Source organism: Miscanthus floridulus, chromosome 2 (assembly GCF_019320115.1).
Source record: "Miscanthus floridulus cultivar M001 chromosome 2, ASM1932011v1, whole genome shotgun sequence".
Classification (NCBI taxonomy): Eukaryota; Viridiplantae; Streptophyta; class Magnoliopsida; order Poales; family Poaceae; genus Miscanthus; species Miscanthus floridulus.
Genome location: NC_089581.1, coordinates 7,746,519 through 7,770,317, shown reverse-complemented (window position 1 = coordinate 7,770,317; position 23,799 = coordinate 7,746,519). Strand labels below are relative to the sequence as shown.

General features: G+C 44.9%; 2 protein-coding genes and 1 pseudogene across 3 annotated transcripts; 2 read left to right on the top strand and 1 right to left on the bottom strand.

The window, feature by feature from the left end:
- The first annotated feature begins 3,170 nt into the window (after nt 1-3,170).
- On the top strand, nt 3,171-12,416 carry LOC136516245 (DNA (cytosine-5)-methyltransferase 1A-like; annotated as a pseudogene).
- LOC136516254 (PRA1 family protein E-like) lies at nt 8,993-14,467 on the bottom strand. Of its 2 annotated transcripts, none has more exons than XM_066509620.1 (2): nt 13,495-14,467; nt 8,993-9,125 (listed from the first exon to the last, which is right to left on the bottom strand). In XM_066509620.1, the coding sequence occupies exon 1, from the start codon at nt 14,241-14,243 to the stop codon at nt 13,557-13,559; it is 687 nt and encodes a 228-aa protein (XP_066365717.1). In that variant the 5' UTR covers nt 14,244-14,467; the 3' UTR covers nt 8,993-9,125; nt 13,495-13,556. The 2 variants fall into 2 exon arrangements, with proteins under 2 accessions (XP_066365717.1, XP_066365712.1); XM_066509615.1 differs by lacking the exon at nt 8,993-9,125 and adding an exon at nt 13,237-13,429 and having other exon boundaries at nt 13,495-14,466.
- A 6,839-nt stretch (nt 14,468-21,306) lies between these two features.
- Nucleotides 21,307-22,919, top strand: LOC136537819 (protein WRKY1-like). The gene is made up of 3 exons (XM_066529787.1): nt 21,307-22,289; nt 22,387-22,512; nt 22,721-22,919. The coding sequence occupies exons 1-3, from the start codon at nt 21,307-21,309 to the stop codon at nt 22,881-22,883; spliced, it is 1,272 nt and encodes a 423-aa protein (XP_066385884.1). The 3' UTR covers nt 22,884-22,919.
- Nucleotides 22,920-23,799: the final 880 nt, after the last annotated feature.

The window sequence follows — 23,799 nt, the reverse complement described above, 5'->3', positions numbered from 1 at the left end:
CCATACCCAACCACTCTTCGACGACTACTCGCCTCGCCGCTAGAGCCGATGGAGGCCTCAAGTGAGTGCATGAGACCGATCCGCGACCTAGTCCACGGCAAGGGTGCACCCCGCAGGAAAGGTCGAAATCGACGACGGCTTGGGTTCGGCTTGGACGACGTGAGATGACTATTGATCTGAGTGGCAGCTCAGTGCTATAGAGGAGAGGCTATGCAAGATGCATACGAAGGAATTGATGGATGGGTGCTCAGGCTGCTCGAATTTGCTCTAGCGAGCTTAGGCAGCAATGGCGGCTAGAGCTTGGATTCTTTGGCCCTCGTGCCCCTAGCTTCGATGGAGTCTAACAAGGACTCCTTAGGAGAGTAGCAAGCGGGACATCGAGGCATCAGTGCATCACACACTAGTAACTATGGGATGACAACCTAATTGTTGGCAAATTTGGCTGGCGACAAGCAAGTGCACGTAAGAAGTTTGATAGTGTGCTTCCAAATAACAATCATCATGTTCTGCTCATCTATTTTTCAGTCGGCTTGTGCTTATTTCGGCTTATTCTCCTTCATAGAAACACTATTGAATCAGCCAAAATACCACCATCAGAATAGGGTTAATACTCCATCAGTCCTGAAAGAAGGGCACGTTTGGATTGAAGGAATAATGGAGAAAAACTGGAAGTGCATTCCTTTGAAAAGACTTCCTCTCTCACCGTTTGGAACGTAGGAAGTGATATAAAACTTTCCAAAGAAAAGGCTTGAGAAGTTGTACTTTTGAAGGAATCTGAAAATGAGCTTTGAGCCTAGGGAAACTTTTCTGTGGCCACTCGCTGCTTTCTCATTGTCAAGCTAACAGACTTGTTAATCACTACGGTGCCACAAGCTCTTAAGGCCGATGTCAGTGGAGAGTTTCGTTATGTTGTTTCTAAGACCGCCACATCATGTAGAATAGAATGAAATATGAATGAAACACACATTCTCAATGGTGAGTTTCATTCTAGAGTTTCATAGATATTTAATTCCATAACTCAGAGAGTTGATATTCGCGTCAAGAGAGTTTTATCATCCTAAAACTTACTTTTTCTCTCTCTTGTTAAAAACCTTGCCACGTTATCAAAAAGCTTATGTGGCAGCTCATTAAATACAAATAAAATTATGATGAAACTTTCATTGAGACTGGCTTTAATAGCTCTTTGGTTGCCAGCAGCTGACTAACGTGAATTCAAAGGGAACGTTAGGTGTTTTTGTGTCGATTGGAAGTTTGGACGTTGGAACCATATAGCGCTGGACGGGAAATTAAGAAAATAACGAGGTTAATTAACATATCATTAAGCGCTAATGAGTTTTTATAACTTGCATGTGTTTTGATTTCTGTGATATGAACACGTTCCAAATACCCCTTTCTATTCATTTCCTGTAGTTTCCGATCCTATGTTTTCCTACTACACTTTCCTCTCATTTCTACGGTTTTATCAATTCCTCTGTTTTCTATTCCTTTGTTCTAAACATGCCCAAATGCAATTAGAAGATGTGTGGAGGGAGACCAAAGCTACCATGAAATTAGATATGTACCCCTATAAAAGTAGTATCAACATGTAATGATTGTACTTTGGAAAAGGAGAAAGTAGCAAAATTTAGTAGCATCTAGGTGGTCTATAGGCTAAAAATGCTCTTCTTATGGGATAAAATTTGAATATTAGGGCCTGTTTGGTTTCTTAGACCGAATTTTAGTTTCTGTCTCATCGGATGTTTAGACACATGCATGGAGTATTAAATATAGACTAAAAAATAACTAATTACATATATTACGACTAATTTACGAGACGAATTTTAAGTCTAATTAGTCCATGATTTGACAATGTGGTGCTACAGTAAATATGTGCTAATGATGGGTTAATTAGGCTTAATAAATTCGTCTCGTAAATTAGTCTCCATCTGTGTAATTAGTTTTATAATTAACTCATGTTTAGTCCTCCTAATTAGCATCTGAACGTCCAATGTGACATAGACTAAAATTTAGTCTGTGGAACCAAACACCCCCTTAGACATAGAATTATTTTGGGACAGAGAAAGTACGAGTTACAAGTCAAACTGGTTTTCTTGTGCACATTAGAATACAATTGTAAACAATTTACAGGTGTATATGTTTGGTAACTTCGAAAGGCCAACACTTAAAAAAAATAATATAAGAGAGAAGATATTGCTACTCCCTTTGTTCCATAATAATTGCACTTTTATAGTTCAAAATGTTTCCCAAAATAAGTGCATTTCTACATATAAGACAAACTAACTTCGCTTATCTTTTTCTACTTTTTCTCTTCCCGATGCGTAATGATTACATTTTTATAGGGGTATTTATGTATTTTTTTCACTTGATTTCTTCACCTAAGGATGTCCCCAATGGTTTTTAAATAACTAGTCTAGGAGAAATTCTATTGGCTATCAAGGAGAGAGATCAAATAGCTAGTGACTCCCAAATAGCCAGTCTAGCACGATCTTTCAGAAACCACTCTCTCATAGCTCAGATAACTCTCCATTACAGTGTTCTTTTTTTTATTATTTCCAAACCTCATCTAGCTAGCTATTTGCAAGTTATCATTGTGGACGCTCTAAACTCTTGAAGTTCATTTATTTTAGGATGGAGGGAGTACATAATATCACTTTTGCTTAGGTGCCTAGTGAAGTCAACATGTCAGCGTGGATCTGGTGTTCGATTTCACTCGAATATTTGGTATCTTTGCCAAATAATCCTATTTTAGCGATCAAGCCATCTTTTCAACCCGTTCGCTAATTGGTTTCAACCAGGGCTTATTAGCCATGGTACAGTATTTTTCTTTCAACATTAATCAGCACCGGTTGAATTTATCAGTCCAGAAATCAACCAGCGAATATATTGTTTGTTTGAAACAAACAACTCTAGTATTTTCTTAACCCAGCAAAAGACGATTCGTTTTTTCCTTAGAAAGGAAGTCCAATCTCCATTCTCATTTGCAAAGACCATTTCCCGAAATCGAAGCTGAAAAAATTGGGGTCACCCGCGTACGCCCGCCAAGAATGGTCGGCCGCGCTCGAATCGAAACTCAAAACCCAAGCCAGCGTCGCCTCGCGTTCCTCCTCTCTGCCCTCCATTATTACCTCACTCACCACTCCCCCACTTCTCTCCACTCCCAATTCTCTTCTCTTGACGCTTCGACTCTCCAAGCCGCGTTCGCCCGCCCACGGCCCCCGCCGCAGAACCACTCAACCACGCCTCGGACGCACGCCGCCACTCCTCGTCGCTTCGTCGGTGAGCGCGCTGGCGTCGCTGCTCGCTTCGTTTTTACCACCCCTCCAAATGTAGTAGTACTACTACTTTGGAGACGGTTTTAGGCGCGGGTTTCCTTCCATGAGGGGGCGGGAGTGTCACGTTTCACCGATCGGAGGAGCTTCTCCGGTATCGGGCCGCCGGCCGCCTGCTGCGGCACCCAGAAGTTCGCCTGTCTTGTGTAATCTGTAGTGAGCTCTCGTTTGCGGTCTCTAGTTTGGTACTGGGGTTTTACTTTATAGGAAAAATCTCGCTCCATGTGATTCTGAGTTCTGACTTGGTGTGACCTTCCACTTCGTGGGATCTCGCCTGAGGGGCGAGCGTTGGAGGATTTGGGGCTTCGTTTCACTGCGTGCTGCTGTCGTGGAGTCGCGTGCATAGGTTGCCTTGGTTGTGTCCAACAGTGGTATAGTTTTCTCGTCTTGATCGTGCCGCTGCTTGCAGGCGATTTATATTTGCGTTAGGATCTGGCGGGGATTTTTCTTATTTTTCTGGCTTCTACTTTAACGGTCATATTTGGTTACTTTGTCGTGCAGGAATCGCGAATTCGGTGATGGAACGGTGACCTGCTCCGGGGATTCTGCTCATCGTGCTGGTATATCTTTTCTCACGTGATTATGACTGGAATTCAGTAAACAACCTTTGTAGTTTTTTGAAGCAGTTGTTTAATTTTGTTAAAATAAATGTAAGTAGTAGCTATACTGAATTGATGCTGGTAGCTATGAACTTTGTTGTGAAATCAGTGAAAAGTTACATGTGCATGCTTCTTTTGGTCTGGTCGAGTTGCTAATTGTACCTGGTTTTGCGGTTGCACTTCCCAGGTAGTGTAATTCACAAGAAGTATGCGACTGTTGCTGTCTCTTCAATGTTCGATAGTAGTTTTGTCTGATCTAGTCATGAAATGGTCGATAGCTATGGTCCTGCCGTACTTTACGAATGAACCAATTCTCACAACTTATCTCTTTTCATGGTATCATATTTAGTGAATGAACATGTGAATATTTCATTGCAATCTAGTTATGTGGTGTTGATGTGTTTTCTTACTCTACCTTTTTACCATGATTGAATTGAAAGGCACACTTACCAATAACTCTCGCTGTTCCAAATTATAAGATGTTTTGGCTATTCTAGATACATTGCTTTTATCATGTATCTAGACAATGTATATCTAAGTGCATAGTAAAAGCTATGTATCGTCTTTATAATTTGGAATGGAGGGAATGTTTAATAGTCTCATTACAGCACAAGGTACTCCATGTATTCAAGAATACGTGGCAGTTTTTAGATAAATGTATTATTTTCACAGCAAATCTAAATAGTAACAGAGATGTTAATAGTAAAAGTTGAGGAAGTTTGTGGTGTCAAATTTAATACATTGTATGTTTCCAAATGGAGTAACAGAGATATACTATGCACTTGCTTTTGCTCTTGAATATCTCAAACTAAATCTATATGCTGCAGTTGTGTGTACAAGGTTTAGATTAGGTCAAATTCTCAAACGACAAAATATTCACTGAAGTTGTGACGTTGCGTTATCATGCTTGAGTGTAGTGTAGTTTTTGTTTCCTGACTTAATTACTAAAATCATTTTAGCTTGCTATTCGATTCTTATATTTAAAGGGCGTACCCAGTGCAGAGAGCTCCCGCTCTGTGCGGGATCTGGGGAAGGGTGTTAGTGGCAAGCCTTACCCTCGCCTATGCAATGCGAGGAGACCACGACTCGAACCCGGAACCTTCCGGTCACTTGCACCAGGCCCGCCCTTCTATTCGATTCTTACATTTGTTTTTGGAAATGTTAGTTGACACATTTACTTGATTCTGAACTTTACAGGGGTGTTATGGCAAAACATCAACGCTCTGCTGTTGCTACAGCTACAGGTCTTGTTTCCAAATGCCTTGTAGCTGCAATATAGCAATTTTCCTTTTCAATAAATTCTCTGTAGTGCGCCATATGAGGCTATGAACTGTGGCACAATTATTTCTACTGATGCATTAAAGGTTGGAAAAACTGATATATGCCAGCTAGGCTACCTCAATAATCCAATTTTATGTCATGCTTGTACTGTGATACGTATTTGATACTAGAACGTGTCTGATATTTTATATGTATTGATATGAATTAAGGAAGTGTCAAATTTAGTTTGTTCTTTAAACAAAGGGGAAAACCCAATATGCCTTTATACAAATTTTCGTCAAATTTTACATTTAGGTCATCATGGAACCGCAACCAAATGAATCGAATCGCTAGCACCCAACTTGGGCTCTTCCTTCCTCTGTCCTTTCCGCCGCCGCAGCCGCCACCTCCCTTCTCACCATTGTCTCCCTCACTATCATTCACGCTGCCTCCTTCCTCTATCACACTTCGCCATAGCTTGAGCTCATGTCAATGTCGAGGAGGCAAAGCGTGCATTGCTTTAATCAAGGTATTTCTTTTGCATTTATTTGTGAAACTTTTTAAATCGTGTCGCTGTAGGCGTGTACCAGGTTCCATGGTGACCTAGTAACACAGGGAATATAGTTGAGGACTCTTTCATATCGATGTTTTGCTTTTGGTTTGGTATTGTGATCTTAGCCAACTTTATTTTGCCTCAAAGTCGAGGAAAGGCACCATAACATGTATAGTCTTTGTTGTACATGGGCGGGGTTAGAGTGAGCAGTAGTAAGTTAAAACACTACTCAAAGAGAACCTTTAGAAGTATCAAATTTAACTGTACATTCACTATTTCTAACTTCATCGTCTTGCCTGAAACCTGCAGTTCTAGTTATCTTGGAATGGCTGCATATGCACTCATGTTCATTAGCCAGGCTGGGCATGCCTAGATGATTGCATGTAATGCATGAATTCAACATGGTGCATCTTTTGGTGTGATCCAGAATTGAGCTGTTGCTTTCTGCACATATTTGAATGCTATTATCTATTAGTATTAAATACGATTCTGTTGGTCAAACTCCTTATCTGAACCCCTGTGTTTCATCTCATCGCTGCCTTTGCATTCAGTTATTTTAGCATGTCTGCTGCTCTTCTGGATTTCAGGAACAAAGAAGCGCAAAGCAAAGCTGCCGAATAGGGAAGATTCCATCGAGAATGAAGAAATGGTGACTGAACATGAGGCTAAAACAGATAGCAATGACACCACTGATGAGCCTGTTGTCCGCAAGAGACCAAAGAGGGCAGCTGCCTGTTCTAACTTCAAAGAGAAAGAATTGGGCTTATCCGAGGAAGATTTAATTATCACAATCAAGGAAAGTAGGGTAGAAGAGGAGGAAATAGAAGCTGTTAGGTTGACAAAAACAGAACCCGAAGACCGCCGGCCTTCCAGAAAACTCATTGATTTCTCCTTGCATGATGCAGATGGTAATCTACAACCATTTGAAATGTCTGAAGTTGATGATATTTTCATAACAGCTCTTATCATGCCTTTGGACGATGGTCTGGAAAAGGACAGGAAAAAGGGTGTACGCTGTTTAGGATTTGGGAGAATCAAGGAGTGGATAATTTCTGGCTACAATGAAGGTACTGCAGTAATTTGGATTTCAACAGAAATAGCTGATTACAAATGTGTGAAGCCGGCAAGCAGTTACAGATCTTATTTTGACCACTTCAGTGAGAAGGCTCGAGTCTGTGTTGAAGTTTACATGAAGATAGCCAAATCAGTTGGTAGAAATCCTCAGTTGGACCTGGAAGAGTTGCTGGCCAGTGTTGTCCGTTCCATTAATTCAAACAGAAAATCTGGTGGAACAATGAGCAAGGACTTTGTGATCTCCAATGGTGAGTTCATATACAACCAACTTGTTGGGTTAGATAAGACGGCAGCCAGCAATGATGAGATCTTGGGCACACTCCCTGTTCTTGTTGCATTGAGAGAAGAAAGTAAGTCTAGAGTAAAATTCAACAAGTTCTCAGCTATGCCTTCAAATGGAGCTCTGAAGATAAAGGATGAACAGCATATGGGAGTAGGTGACAATGATGATGAGAAATTAGCAAGACTATTGCAGGAAGAGGAAGAGTGGAAGATGATGAAGCAGAGAGGCAAGCGTGGAACTTCACAGAAAAATGTATACATCAAAATTAGTGAAGCAGAGATTGCCAATGACTATCCCTTGCCAGCTTACTATAAATCATACAATCAAGAAATGGATGAATACATATTTGATAGTGACATTAGCATCTTTTCTGATGATATGCCAGTGAGAATCCTGAACAACTGGGCTCTATATAATTCAGATTCCAGACTCATTCCATTGGAGCTCATCCCTATGAAATCGGGTGCTGAAAATGATACAGTGATCTTTGGATCAGGTTTTATGAGAGACGATGACGGTAGTTGCTGTTCAACTGCTGAGTCAATGCAGCTATCTTCTTCCTCAAGTAAATCGAACCAAGATCTGGGAATTCCTATTTATCTGAGCCCAATCAATGAGTGGGTTATTGAATTTGGTGGTTCAATGATCTGCATAATCATTCGAACTGATGTGGCTTGGTAAATATCCTGACAGCTCCATTACATTGTATATTATTCACTGTCTAAAATTTAATGCTATTTTGTTATTAAAAGAACAGCTCTGCCCTTAAATTTGACACTTTATTTTAAGCACGGCATATTGCAGTTACTTTCTATTTAGCCTTCTTCCAACTAATATATTATTATTGCTATCATTTTTCCAGGTACAAATTACGACAGCCAACAAAACAATATGCACCATGGTGTGAACCGGTGCTGAAAACAGCAAGGCTGGCTGTTAGCATCATCACTCTTTTAAAAGAACAAAGTCGTGCTTCAAAGCTTTCTTTTGCCGAAGTGATTAAAAGAGTAGCAGAATTTGACAGTGTGCACCCTGCATTTATATCATCAAATACAACTCTTGTTGAAAGATATGTTGTGGTACATGGGCAAATTATACTTCAGCAGTTTGCAGATTTTCCAGATGTGTCTATCCAACGGAGTGCCTTTGTCACAGGCCTTATACTGAAGATGGAAGAAAGAAGACACACAAAGCTGGTGATGAAGAAAAAATCTCAAGCAATGAAAGGCGAGAATCTGAACCCAAGCGCAAAAATGGGCCCAATATTAAGAAGGAAGCTTATGCGTGCAACAACTACAAGATTCATCAGCAAGATATGGGGTGATTATTATGCCACACACTTTCCAGAGGATACAAAGGAAGGAGACGGAAATGAGCAAAAGGAAATCGATGAAGAGCTAGAAGAAAATGAAGATGATGATGATATTGAAGAGGATGTAAATATTGAAATGGAGCAGGCTGCAAAGACCCCACCATCAACACGATCTAGTATGTCATTGAAGTCTTGCAAGGAAGCTAAGTGGAAAGGGCAGATAGCTGGAAAAACAGTGTCTGGTGAATTTCTATACAAATGTGTTACATTTCAAGATCTTAGTATTGGTGTTGGTCAATCAGTCTCATTGGAAGATGATTCAGGAGAAGCCATCATGTGTTTTGTTGAGTACATGTATGAGAAACATGATGGTACAAAAAAAAATCCATGGAAGAATTCTGCAAAAAGGTGTTCAGACTGTTCTTGGCAATGCTGCAAATGAAAGGGAGGTTTTCTTGACTAATGATTGTCAAGAATTCGAATTAGGTGACATCAAAGAATTGGTGACTGTCAATGTACAGTTGATTCCATGGGGTCACAAATACAGAAAAGAGAATTCAGAAGTTAATAGGATTGAGAGGGAGAAGGCAGAGGTGAGGAAGAGGAAGGGTCTACCTGTGGAATATTTTTGCAAAAGCTTATACTTGCCAAAGAAAGGTGGCTTCTTCTCCATCCCTCATGATAAACTTGGCATTGGAACTGGTGCCTGTAGGTCCTGTGAGGAGAGAAACCAAGCTGGTGATGCATTCAAGATACTTTCAGGGACCAGTTTTGTCTTCAAGAATATTAGATACAATGTTCATGACTTCCTGTATATTAGGCCTGATTTTTTCTTCCAAGAGGAGGGCTATGAGACCTACAAGGCTGGAAGAAACGTGGGCCTGAAGCCTTATGTTGTTTGCCATGTATTGAGTGTCGATGCTCCTGATGGATCTAACAAAGCGCATCCAGAATCAACAAAGATGAATGTAAGAAGGTTTTACAGGCCGGATGACATATCGTCAACAAAAGCCTATATGTCAGACATAAGAGAGGTTCGCCTGTTCTGTCTAATCAATGCATCATTCTTCTTTAAGTGCTGTAGATGAGCTTGTGACTTACCACTCACACTTCCCTTTTTTCTGTTGTCACTTTGGATTTAATGCTTGCATTCTGTCATTTGATCCAGGTATACTACAGTGAAGATATCATGAGTGTGCCAGTGACAATGATAGAGGGAAAATGTGAAGTTAGGATGAAGGACGACCTTCCAAATTCAAATCTTCCAGTGGTGGTTGAGCATGTATTTTACTGTGAACTTTTGTTTGATCCTGTTACTGGAGCCCTGAAACAGGTCAGACATTCTGAATTTCACCTTTCATTTCTCAGTTGCTTAGATTGTTTTCCTGAGAAAATTCTTTAGATGATTAACTGAGCTTATCTTTGCATGATCTTGAACCAGCTTCCACCCAATGCTAAACTTATGTCATTGATAAGGAAGGCACCTTCTGCTTCCAAGAAGAATAAAGGAAAGCAAATTTGTGATGATGAGCTAGATGGTTCAGATAAAAAGGATATGCCGTCAGACAACTCTCTTGCAACCCTTGATATTTTTGCTGGCTGTGGTGGTTTATCTGAAGGATTGCAGATAGCTGGTATGCCCTTGTCCTGCAGATTCTATATGGGTTGCTGGGAACACCTTGATTGCCACAGCTGTTTTACTTTCTGATCATACAATTCTGCAGGTGCGTCAAAAACAAAATGGGCAATTGAATATGAAGAGCCTGCTGGGGAAGCATTTGGTGAAAATCACCCAGAAGCAGCAGTATTTGTGGAGAACTGCAATGTTATTTTGAAGTATGACAATTGTTTATCATGGATATGCTTATTCATGCATTTCACCTTCCACTCATTTCTGAGTATTGCCTTGCAGGGCAGTAATGGATAAGTGTGGTGATGCTGATGATTGTATCTCTACTTCTGAGGCTGCTGAACGATCATCAAAACTTTCTGATGAGAAGATTAAGAATCTGCCTGTGCCTGGCGAAGTAGACTTCATAAATGGTGGACCTCCATGTCAGGTCTGTTGTTTTTATCTGACTATAGGAAACATTTTATGCTTGTTTTCGATATTCTAAACCAATTGCATAACTTTCCATATGCATCCTTTTTGCAGGGGTTTTCTGGGATGAACAGATTCAATCGAAGTCCCTGGAGCAAGGTTCAGTGTGAGATGGTCCTAGCATTCCTCTCTTTCGCAGATTATTTCCGCCCAAGATTCTTTCTCTTAGAAAACGTCAGGAACTTCGTTTCATTCAACAAAGGCCAGACCTTCAGATTAACACTGGCATCACTCCTGGAGATGGGATACCAGGTGCTTACTGTTCTTACTTGTCTACTAAGTTGTTCTTGCATTGTAGCTTTTCGTCCAACACTAAATTTTGTTACCTTTTTCCTTTACATGTTCTCAGGTTCGATTCGGCATTCTAGAAGCAGGTGCTTATGGTGTCGCACAGTCCAGGAAAAGGGCATTCATCTGGGCTGCTGCACCTGGAGAGACCCTTCCGGAGTGGCCTGAACCAATGCACGTCTTCGCTAGCCCTGAGCTGAAAATAAACCTCCCTGATGGCAAACACTCCGCGGCTGTCAAGAGCACTGCTGCAGGGGCACCTTTCCGGTCAATAACAGTTAGAGATACAGTTGGGGATCTCCCACCCGTGGAAAATGGCGCCAGCAAGCCAACAATACAGGTATGTGTCAGTGTCACTGCAACTTAATCTCCAGTCACTTTCTTCTGTTGGTGCCCTTGGCTGGTAGTATCGGCTGGATTTACTCCTTCCTATGGTGCAGTATGGGAGTCAACCAGTGTCATGGTTCCAGAAGAAGATCAGAGGCAGCACCGTGTTGTTGAGTGACCACATATCCAAGGAGATGAACGAGCTGAATCTCATCAGGTGCAAGCACATTCCAAAGCGACCTGGCTGCGATTGGCATGAGCTACCGGATGAGAAGGTAACCACAACCTCCTCCTTTGTCCACCAGTAGTTGTTTTGTACTACTTTTGCTCTAGGTAACCATGCCCCATTTGCCAATGGTTATGCGAGTACAGGTGAAGCTGTCAACCGGGCAAATGGTGGACCTTATACCCTGGTGCCTGCCCAACACTGCCAAGAGGCACAATCAATGGAAGGGGCTCTATGGGAGGTTGGACTGGGAGGGCAACTTCCCCACATCCGTGACCGATCCCCAGCCAATGGGCAAGGTCGGCATGTGCTTCCACCCTGAACAGGACAGGATCGTCACTGTTCGTGAGTGTGCCAGGTCTCAGGTAATTTGCCTTCGCATCGCATGTAACATATAGATCATTGGTTCCTCAATAGCTACTGCAATTCAGTAACAGTAATCAATCAATTATTTAAGAGTTTTAATCAATCAATTATTTAAGAGTTTTAATCAATCAATTAGTAGCTTTGGCCTGCTCCAGCGTTGGTACTGTTTGAATTACTACTTGACAGGGAGACTGACTTCAGAGCATCCATGCGCAAGTTCTCTTAACATCCCAATCCTGTTCACATGGTCTGTGTACGCAGGGCTTCCCTGACAGCTACCGTTTTGCGGGCAGCATCCAGTGCAAGCACAGGCAGATTGGCAACGCCGTGCCGCCTCCGCTTGCCTACGCGCTCGGGAGGAAGCTCAAGGAAGCCATCGACGGCAAGCGCTGAGCGTCTTGCCTGCTGCGCCCGTCATTTTTGGGTTGGTCCTGGTGCATGTAATCGGCACTGGACTTCCAGCATTTCTTGAGCATAAAAGACTCTTTAACTCGATTCCGGGATGGCTACACGGAGGGCCTTTTAACATCTAGTAACGGGAGGCTTTAAACTAGCTAAAACCAACAGGATTCTGGGGTATACAAGCTTAAAAACAGAATCATAGCATTGGTGGTATAGTATTTTGTGGGCAGTGACTATTGTGTCATGTCACTGAGGGTACAATCTTTTGTGGTCGGTAACTGAAGACATTGGTGGTATAATCCTCTGTGAGCAGTCGTTTAGTAATACATTAGCTATTGGCATGAATTAAATGTGAAATTTGAATGACTTTCTAGGCATCTTTTCAAGCAGAGATGCAGTCAGGATCTATTGCCACCTTTTCTGGCTCTGATCTAATCTTGTTAAGTAAAGCCTTTTAAATCTAGGGTGTAAAATTTCGGTGGAGAACTGAGCCCGGTGGCTCAGATGGCTAGGATCGCTGGTGTGCGCCCTGCCCGCCCGCGTTCGAGGCCCGGCTTCAACGCCGGTGTCTCACCTGGTAACAGTAGTTTCCTTATAAGTTCATTATAAGTTCAGTTGTCACAATGGTCAAGTGACTCGAGTATCTCTCAGCTGCGTTCGTTGTCTAGGTATAGTTGTAGGTTTGTTCATATACCGTGTGTTGTGGTGTGTGTATCCGAACAGATTCTACAGCTGTACTTAAGATAAGAGGCAAAAAAAATAATAATAATAAAAATTTTTGATGTGTCACATGAGGTGTGTGTGTTTAAAAACTAATAAAAAAATAAATTACAGAATCCGTTAGTAATCTGCAAGATGAATCTGTCATTAGCACATGTGGTATCATAGCACCACATTATTAAATCATGAACTAATTAGACTTAAAAGATTCGTCCTACAAATTAGTCATAAACTATGTAATTAGTTATTTTTAGTCTATATTTAATGTTTTATATATATGTCAAAATATTCAATGTGATAGAGAGTAAGGGCAAAGGTCAGAACCATTCCTAGTTCAGTTGGAATGTTGGATGGATGGTTTACAGTTTTTACACTAGCGTTAGCCAGCACTGCAGTCTGCGTCTGCAGAGATGGATGACTTTCAATTTCTCTCGTAAAAAAACAGATTTAAATCATACCAATCACATAAGTTTTACCCTCAAAGGCTCAAACTACACTGAATACTTAAACCCAAGTAAAAATTTCTCTTAAACTGAGCACAAAAATCGCTATACATAGAATGCAGACTAGAAGAGGAAGTCAATAACACCTCGAAACGATAAGAACATTCTTGCAAAATCCGAGGATGGATCAGAGCCACCAAGAATCCCCTGCCTCAAGAAGCGCAGAACACAATCAACAACCCCATCAGCTGAATGCCCACCGTATCTCAATCATCATCTAGGGAGCGCGTAGCCGTATGCGCTATCCGTGAACGAGTTGCCGGCGACATCGAACGCGTCCCTCTCGTCGAGGTAGAAGTTGACCCTGAAGGCGGCGTGCAGGCCGATGACGGCGGCGGCGACGACGAGGGAGACGAGGAGGTTGAGCCCCGCGCGTGTGAGCGCGACGGCGAGGACCGTTGCCGCCGAGAGCACGGCCAGCACGACGCGGTCGTCGACGTCGCGGCCGAGGCACACGAGCGGCTCCCCGTCGCCGCGGCCGAAGTAGAGGCCCAGCCAGGCGACGAAGAGCGCAAGGAACACGAGCATGGAGACCGGGCGGTAGACGAGGCCGAGGAAGACGAGCACGAGCGCGGCGAGCGCGTAGTTGGCGCGGAAGTAGGCGAGGTTCCGGCGCGCCCGCGCGCGGGCCTCCCCGCAGCTCTCCGGGCGCGAGAACGCCGTCGGGTCCAGCACCTCCCGCCACGCGCGCGGCCGGCCCGCCGCGGCGCCCGCGAACGCCCGCCCGCGGGAGAAGAAGGCGACCCCGGCCTCCGCCGCCGTGGCTGAGGCCGACGACGACGAGGGCGCCGCCTCGCCGCCCGCGGCGTCCTCCGGCTTGAGCGGCGGTGCCGGCGACGGCGCAGGGGGGGAGGTGGGGACGGCGCCGTAGCGCGACCACGACGCGGTGGAGGAGGACATGGCGGGGCGCTGGCGAACCGCAGCCGCCGGAGGGGGGTCGCGCTGGATCGGGCCTCGGGTTGTGGGATTGGTGCGGTGGCTTGCGCTGTTGCGCAGCTGTGTTGGGTTGGCCGCTTGTTGGCCTGGCCTGGCTTCTTCGATCGCGGGGATCTGGATGGAGAGGAGAGAGAGAGAGAGAGAGAGAAGAGGGAGGGGAAAGGTCTGGGGATTGATTTTAATTGCCCAAAATTGACCACTTCCGGCCTTATTTAATACCATTTTTTTCGAGATACTAATAAAGCGACTTGCTGCAGCGTCGGCATATGGATTCCGCAGAATAAATAGATTTGCTAAAACGAAAATGGATTTGCATCTACTGACATGAGTGGCACAACCATCTCCCAAGTGCAAATGATCCTTGCTGGACAGTTATTGGGCTCTCTTTCGCAAAGTTCAGGTGTTTGCAGGAATTAGTGAAGATTTAACCCCTAAAGAAGAGTTTTGATATAAAACACAACAACCGTTCCAAGTTCCTCGCTACGACGAATCATTCACCCTGTTCGGTTGGTTTCAACCAGCCCAAACCAGCCAGCCAACAGTATTTTCCTTTCACAATAAACCAGCACCAGCCAGCCCAAACCAGCCCAGAAACCAACCAGCGAACAGGCCGATTGGTCCAAAACCGCCGGCCTTCACATCGCCTCGCGTGTACGTGTATGCCTATCGCCGCGGCTCCCTAAACAGTAGCCATCAGTGTCGTGTCATGCAACGCAGCATGTGTGTCGACTCCGAACACGGGAAAACAGCCACCAGGCGTGCCGCGTTGAAGCCGTTTTCCCGGCCCCGCCTAGCCTGTCGGCACGCTCCGTCCGGCTCGTGTCGTGCCGGTGCCGGTGCCGGTGCCGCCGGATCGGATCGTGTGCCGCGGGGGCGGGGCGATCGTGAAGTGGGCAGCGAGGCACGTGCCTGCCCGCCTAAAGATGGCAATGGGGATCCACGACCCGATACCCAACGGGTATTTACTCCATTATGGTCTAAATATGGACTAAACACACTATCCATGGGTACGTAAATGGACCAAACCCTTCACCCATCGGGTACGCGGGTATGGGTATGTTCCAGCAGTCCCCGTAACCATTTACCCATGGGTGAAAAATACCCGGCCATCTGAAAGAGATCAATGCTCCGTGGTTAGACTACAAATTCTGAAAAGTAATGCAGGTAGAGAGAAACAAATATGCTTGCCAGTAACTTTGGTCATATTTGGTGCAAAAACCATAGCAATGTTGCGAGCATTCATCTTGTTGTAGCTTTCATTTTCCACCACATCTGCCATGAGATTGATGGCCCATTCAAGCAATGCTGCTTCAACAGGAGGTAGGGTACTTGCAAGATGGCTACACTCTTCTTCAGTGTTGCAGTGCATCACTTGTTCTGAGTCAACGAGTCTAATACTCCACTTGGAAGTTCCGAAACCATGTTTATAACCAGTAATTTCTACATTAATCATGACTAATGTAGAGGAGAAACTAAATGGAAAGGAATCTTAATTTGCAGAAGATATTATTATATGCTATTATTTATCTAATTTTATGTGCTATGGTTAGTGGTGGTTGCTGTTGAATTGTTGATTTTCATGTGCGTGAATAAATTGTTGGCGGGTATGGGTGACCCGACGGGTATGATTTACCCGGGCGGGTATGGGTCTGGGGAAAATTCCCCATCCATGACGGGTATGGATATTCTGACGGTACCAAATTTTTATGGCGGGGATGGGTCTAGAGTGACCATACCCGATGGGGATTTACCCATTGCCACCCTTATGCCCGCCCAAAGCAGCATGGAAAGGAAAAAAAGGAATCGGGATCGAAATGCCAGGGTGGAATAACCGGGGAAAAACAGACGGGAGAGCAGATCCAAAACCCGCCGAAAAACGCACACCACGGCAATCATTTCGGCCGCGCGAAAAGGACGAATAAAGCTCCTCCTCAACTGGGGAATATCCTGGACTTCTCTCAGTCTCTTTTCTCTCTCTCTCTCTCAAACAAGGCCAGTTCGGACTTCGAGATCAAAATCAAGTAATCAACAGCTTGAGTAGGGGACGTCGATAGATCGAGACTTCTGGCAAGTCAGACCATACAGCTTTGCCTTCGCCTTGCATGCAAGACGGCCCATTGTTCTTTCGCGACGGGCCTGCTTTTAATGCGCGTGGATGGACCAAGGCCCAATGGGCCAGAACTTCTCCAAAAGACTTGCACGGTTTATGACACCCTCTCCCAAGGTTAACCAAAGAAATCAAATTAAACAACGAACCACTGGTCAGCGGGGAAGAAACTTTTAATTTTAATAACCCTCTTCACTGGTTGCTACGTGTTATTAAGTACAAACTCATTATTTTCCTCAATAATGATCAAATCAGACAACTTCTTCACCAATTCTTCTGCCTCGATTTAGTTATATATCAGTCTGTTCGCTTGTTAGTTTCAGCCAGAGCTTATCAGTCAACCAACAGTGTTTTTCTCTCACAATAAACCAACACCAGCCGAGCTTATCAGCCCAAAAACCAACCAGCGAACATGTTCAATAGCCGCTCGCTGTGTGTGAGGAAAGTTGTTAGTTGGTCAGTGGATAGAGTTGCTAGTTGGCTCGACTAGAATAGCTTGGTGTTACGTGCCTAAGTGTGCAGTGAGGTTTAAATTTGTTAGTTGGTCGATCGTTGCATTGAAGTTATAAAAAATAGGTGAGCATCCTGTTTTTGAGTGTGGTTACCACTCAATATTTTTTATTTTCTTTTTTCTAACAAAGCTCATGGCAAAGTTTTTATTGTCTTTTCAAAGAAAAAACGCTTGCCTCATGGTCTATTGTTGGGTAGGCTACAATGAACACGCGAAAAGTGAAGGGTCCTTGGCGCCACGCGGCTACGACAAATTGACGATCACCACGGCGGACACAGAGGTGGGGCGGGGGGCTCAAACCCCCCTACTCAGATCGGAGCAGTAGAACCCCTGTGGAGCCCCCATAAATTTTTAGGCAAAGTTCTATAATACAGAAAGAGCTAAGACTTAAGATCGAACAACAGTGTTGTTCATCCTGACGATCACCCATCGAAATGGGCTGGCGTTCTCTCCGGTGGCGGTGGTACTTAGATGCTCGCATGCAGATGATGGGCAGCAGGGATGATCGAATGAATGCATGCCCCGGCCGGGCAAAAGTTGGTAACGCTTGATTAGTGAGCAGTTGACCAAGTGCAAAATGCATGGCAGTAACAACTAATTGGCCGCTGACCTGCTACAAATTCTGACTTCCGAGATGGAGACGGGGAGTAGACTCTAGACATGCTCGAGACCGAGAGGCACGGGCTCCACTGGTGCTGCCCACATAAATACCAGTGACTGATCAACCACAACTCCACAAGTCAACATATAGATATACTAGGCTCTCTTTTTTTCTTGCTTTCACCGAATAAGATGCTACACGTACCCTTTACCAAAAGCGATTCAGCTGAGCCCAGAGCTAAACAAAGGCACGAGCATCCTTAAGTTACCAAAAAGCTTATTTTAATGTGATTGGTCAACTTATGACACTAGACCCTACTATGCTCTTAAAAACGTACTCACTCCCTTCTGTTTCATAAGACATAATTTGAAATGATATGTTGTTCTAAATTACACTTTGATCATTCACAACCAGAATTTTAGACTTCTCTCGGTGAGGTGGGCTTCTCCTAGTGTTTTAGCATTTAAAATTTAGTATAAATTTTTTCTACTAAATGCCTCCTAGTGAGATTCCCATGTGCTATGACTAGTGATAATGTTTTATTACTACATAGAAACACCAGGAGAAATCCACCATTTTGGTGGGGATTCATTTACCTAATAGTATCTCGTTTATGGTTATAAACCATTGGATAGTACAGTTGCTTACAAATCTAACTGTATAAACTTTGTATTATAGTAGTGTAAAATTGTTATCCAAATTATTGGTCAAAGATTTTAAAGTTAATTCAAATCTTGATATGCGCGTACGCCTTATAAAAGGGAACATAGCTAGTACTCTACTTTAGAAAGGAAACACACTCCATATTGTCACTTTCGGTAATGCACTAACGCTAGCAGTCGGATGTTCGAACGGAGTCTCGAATATCAGATGATGTTATGATAGATTTACCTATCTATTACATGGCACAACCTCTTTCACATGTTCTTCATTACCATTTCTCTACATCCTTTACTGTTTACCAATTGCTATCCCTTGGCTCCCCCCCCCTCTCTCATGCGCTGCACCTTGTCGCCATGGACTGTCCCAAGAGAGGCAAGGTCATGATGGTATATCTCCCCTCCCTTCCCTTCTCCATTCCTCCGCTGCATGCTCACAAGCTTGGATCTAGTGACTCGTGTAGCATCTCCGTACTATATGTCGTCCCTCCATTGCCTTTGCTATGATCTTCCCCCTTTCCCTCCTCCGCGCCCCTATATTCCATGACTGCTAAGCCTCTCTCTCGACCCCACAACCTCTACTTCTCCATGTCCAGTAGGCACCGCTGCTGATTGGTGATATGTAGGGTGGTGGGCATGGTCATAGATCTAGGCCTTCCTAACCAACAAGGATGACAATCGCCAGTGGGCGGTGCGTGCAGTCAACCTTACTTTTGTGGACGTGCTCAAGCTCGACCACTTGGGCGAATGCGTGGCGGAGGGGCCGCCAGCGATCTTGCGGTAACTATTTGTACGATGTTGTGTTATTTGTTTCTTTGTGTTCCAAGTAAGACATTAGGATGTCTCAATCAGTGAGTTTTGGATGTTTGCAATGGATGATCTTAACGCCTCTCACGTTAGCAATTTTTTTTTGAGATGTTGAAACAGAAACATATTATGATGTTGCAAACATGGTCTTTTTTTACATTGCAAGATGTGCTTCTACAATGTTATAATAGCAATTCATAGATGTTGTGGCTGATGTCTTGATTTGTTTCATGAATCTTTTTGCCAGAACACATTGTGACGAGGTAAAAGCTAATCCTTTTTCTATCGTTCCTAACTTTAGCTTCATTGAGATTGTATCATTTTGATGCTACAATAACAAATGTTATTTCTCTACCTCTCTCCTCTCTCCTCTCTCCTCTCTCCTCTCTCTGTTTCTCTCACTCTCGTGCAGCGGTTGTGTGAGCCAGGCATGCCGTGAGGTGGCACTTCAACGAGCGTGAACCGTGTTGTTGATCAAGGGTGGGGCTAGAGCAAATCCAAGGGGATGTGCTTGCCTTTTTGTCGGTGCAAGTATATGTGACATAGGGGGTGTAAATATGGTGAAAATTTGGTTCTTATCAATACGTATTTTTAAAATTATATGCATGGGTGCAATTATACCCAGTGCACTTAATATAGCTTCGCCTTGCTGCTGGGTGCTGTCTTGCGAGGAGAGAGGTCCCACGCGTGGCATGTCGTTACTGACATGTCATTTTGGCTGAAATTGCCAAACCCCCCTCCCCCTAAAATTTCAGACATTATTATCATTCCAATACTTTTATCCATTTTAGGGATCTATTAAATATCAACGTTCTTTTGGTTACACTTTAAAAAGCTAGACATGCCCTCTCTCTTCGTAGAAATTGTAAGGTGAATATTCTAAAAATAATGTAAGGTGTTTTCGTTCTATCTTAAAAAAATTGTAATGTTTTTCGTTCTATCTTAAAACTAACTTATCTAATTTTAACTAAATTATAGAAAAAAATACACTAACACCTTCACTAAACTGATCATGAAATATACCTCGATAATACCTTTATTTATTTGGTGTTGCGGATCTTAACATATTTACACAACAAACTTTGATCAAAGTTAAATAAATTTAATTTAGGACAAACTAAAATACTTTGTATTTTAAAAGGTGGATGGAGTAGGTAAAGGAGGTTACAATTGATTAAACAGTAAAATACTTTGTATTTTAAATTGTGTTACGACGTCAAGTTGGTTTGCTTGGACAGCTAGCTTTTTTCCCCCGATGAATGACTTGAACATCTAGCTTCTTTTTTTCCTTTTTTTTTTTGCCGATGACTTGAACAGCTAGCTTTGTGGGACATAGATTCACATTGAATGAGCAATAAACAAATGCAATTTCCAGTAACCACACAACGACGAATTGTTGATCCGTTCTGCCCCTGAGCTGGACAAGATATAAATTCGCTGAGTAAATTGTTCCATTTAAATCAACCTTAAATCAACTATCGTTTATAGTTAGCATCTTGTCAGCTCTACAGCCTGTTCGGTTGGCTGGTTCGTATCGTTGCTGGTTCGTAAAGAAGTACTGCTGGCTGGTTTGTGTGAGAGAAAAATACTGTTCCGGCTGAAAATTTACGATCGTTTACGACAAGCCACAGCCAAACGAAGAGGCTTTACAACCCGTGATGATTGACCAGTTTTTTTTAAAAAAAAACCAAGACAAAACAAAAAGGCAAGAAGATAGACAACCTGTTGGCTTGCTCGTATACGATCGTGGATTATTGCTGGAATGATATTTTTCTCTCACACTAAATCAGCCAGCGGTAAATAATCTACAATCGTTTACGACGAAACGAACAAGCTGTCTGAGTTGATAACTCAGAATGGACGTTTTGACGCCTAATAAAAAGGTTGTTTAAAATAATCAGAAGGCATCTGGGCCGTCCACCGTACCGACGGCCCTGATCATCTGATCATCCCCTCGTTGACTTTGCAAAAAATTTATTCCGATCGTGCTCCACCTCTCACTCCCAAATGGAATATCATATACTCACGAGAATTACTTCCTGCTCACATCAAGTGAAGGAGAAGGACCCAAGGAGACTGCCTCCTCACATATGCTCTCCCTGTATAAGATCGCAGAAAGATCTTGCAAAGACTCTTTCCAACGCCACCACCATTGCTGCAATTCTCGCAAACCTTTCTACCTCTCCACTCAATAATAGTCATAGGATAGCATCTGGAACACAATTTCATGTGCAAGTCTAGATTGATTAGTGGTTGCAATCTCATTGGGTAATTCAGTCGAGGCTACCAGTGTGCTACTAGCACTTGGATTTGCCGGCGGTGCAAGTTTTCTGAGGAAAGCCATGGAGGTGGTGGAGGAAGCCAACCGGGCCGCCGTGGAGAGCTGCAAGAAGCTCGTCGCCGTGCTCTCGCTCTCCGGTGGCGACGCGTTCCGGCCTATGCCCGTGGCCGCGGAGACCGACGAGGCGGTCGCCCGGTTCGCCAAGGTGGTTGCCGTCCTGAGCGACAGGCTCGGCCATGCCAGAGCAAGGGTTGGCAAGAGGAGCCCGCCGGCGCCTCCCGTCGTCGATGCAAGCTGCCTCTTGGAGTACCACCCGTCGCTGGCAGTGGCACCGCGCCACACTCCCAGCGGCGGCCACCTGCTGGTCAGTGCTACTTCTTCTCCTCCTCCTCCGCTGCCAACTAGCATGACGATGCGAAGCGCTGCGGCGCCGATGACGATGATAAGCCAAGAAGCGGAGGTAGTGGCGCCGGCGGTGCTGGTGTCGCCTTGTGCCAGCAACGTGACATTGACGCCGGCCCCGGCCAAGAAGTTTGACAGGAGCATGTTCCTCGAGACGTCGCTGCTGGAGTTGAACTCTTGCAGCGTGCCTCCCTCGCCGTCGCCGGCCATGGCGGTGCAGAAGAACAGCCCGAGAGTCGCGGCCGCTGTCCCCGCGCCCAATCCTTGCACCAGCACCCCCCACATCCAGTTCCAGCCCACCACCACCCAGTTCCAGCCGCACCAGCAGCAGGCGACGAAGAAGCAGAAGAGCTTCCAGTTCGACCAGACGCCGAGCGGCGAGCAGTTCCACATCGAGGTCCCTCTGCCGCTGCCGCTGCCCCGTGCCGCCCCCGCCGCCAAGGAGGTGATCAGCTTCAGCTTCGACAACAACTCGGTGTGCACGTCGTCGGCGGCGACGTCCTTCTTCACGTCCATCAGCAGCCAGCTGATCAGCATGTCGGACGCCGCGACGAGCTCCGTCGCCGCCACGGCGAAGAAGACGTGTGGCAAGAGAGGAGGGGAGGACAGCAGCGGCGTGAGGTGCCATTGCCCGAAGAAGAAGTGAGTGCCGCCATCTGCATTATCCTTCTTGCAATGCAAGGTGCTGTACGTACGTGGTGTTGAATGGCTGGCTAATGGATGATGGAAATCTGTGCAGGAAGCCGAGGGAGAAGAGGGCGGTGAGGGTGCCGGCGATCAGCGACAAGAACGCCGACATCCCGGTGGACAACTACTCTTGGAGGAAGTATGGGCAGAAACCCATCAAAGGCTCTCCTCACCCAAGGTGCGTTGCATCTTGAGCATTTCGTTCTCTTCACGCCATTGTTTTATTAGTTGTGTCCATTGAGCTGCCACGCCATCTTGTTTGTGCTACTGCTGCTACACTGCTATTGATTGATCGTTATTCAGAAAAATTGCAGTTTTGTATGACTGATAAATTCTGAACGAGAGCAGGCAGTACTGATGAACACATTTGATGGTGGTGTATGCAGGGGATACTACAGGTGCAGCAGCAAGAAGGACTGCCCGGCGAGGAAGCACGTGGAGCGGTGCCGCAGCGACGCTGCCATGCTGATCGTCACCTACGAGAACGACCACAACCACGCGCAGCCGCTCGACCCCTCCGTGCTCACCGCCGCCAACGCCGAAGCTTGAGAGCCCGTCGGAGACTCTGCCAGCCAATGTCGCGCATGACGAATTCTTTTCTTTCCAAACAAGATGTACAGTGTGACAACTTGAGTGCGTTTCACTGCTTCCGTTTCTTCGTGTCAGTTTAGACGAAATTCATTCAGATGAGGCCTCTAGTTTGTGCATGCCGAAGAGTTTAATCTTACTAGTTGATGTTTGATCTCGGCAAAGAACTGCACCCGTGTAATCCGCCGGCGCCATTCAGAATTCACGTGTGACCAGCTCGTTTCAGCATACCTGGCTGATCTTTCTGCCAATCTCCTGTGGCTGCGAGGCACGAGTGGCTCAAGAACACGAACGCCGCCGCCTCCTGATTCCTGAACCGATCCTTGTATTCACACGAGTGATTAGATGCGTGCCGCGCCTTTTTTTTATGCCCGAATTCCGAGACGCCAGCGTTACTTTCCATCACGGCGCACGCTCGATCCATGATTCAGTTCGGAACGATCATGCTGTTCGTTCGTCGTTGCAGTTGCAGAGCGGACGACGCACGCGATTCGGTTCAGTTAAGCAACTGTCAGCTGCTAATCTGGCTGGCAGGATCGTTAGGGCATTAAATGCGCCCCCACGATGAGCGCCGATGATTAGTGGCGCCAAGCATGTGCTTGCCCCCCCCCCCCCCCCCCCCCCCCCCCCCCCCCCCCCCCCCCCGCCATGGATGATGGATCTTATCATCTTACGCTCTAATCCTGATTTTGTTCAGGAGAGGCCGAGCTGGCACACCATTATTTTCGGCCATAGCCTGGTGAGATCGTTATTGATGGTCATTTGCAGGGCTTATGGATCATATTGTTTCTTTTAGCAAATCTTGGCAGAGACTTGAGATCCATGCTTAATGATTCATGAATAAGAACGGTAACTCCGAGCAATATTAAGGCTGTCT

Coding starts and splice junctions, on each gene's coding strand:
- LOC136537819 (XM_066529787.1), top strand. CDS start 21,307: ATGGAGGTGGTGGAGGAAGCCAACCGGGCCGCCGTGGAGAGCTGCAAG. Junction 22,290..22,386: donor TGCCATTGCCCGAAGAAGAA/GTGAGTGCCGCC, acceptor AAATCTGTGCAG/GAAGCCGAGGGAGAAGAGGG. Junction 22,513..22,720: donor AAAGGCTCTCCTCACCCAAG/GTGCGTTGCATC, acceptor TGGTGTATGCAG/GGGATACTACAGGTGCAGCA.
- LOC136516254 (XM_066509620.1), bottom strand. CDS start 14,243: ATGTCCTCCTCCACCGCGTCGTGGTCGCGCTACGGCGCCGTCCCCACC.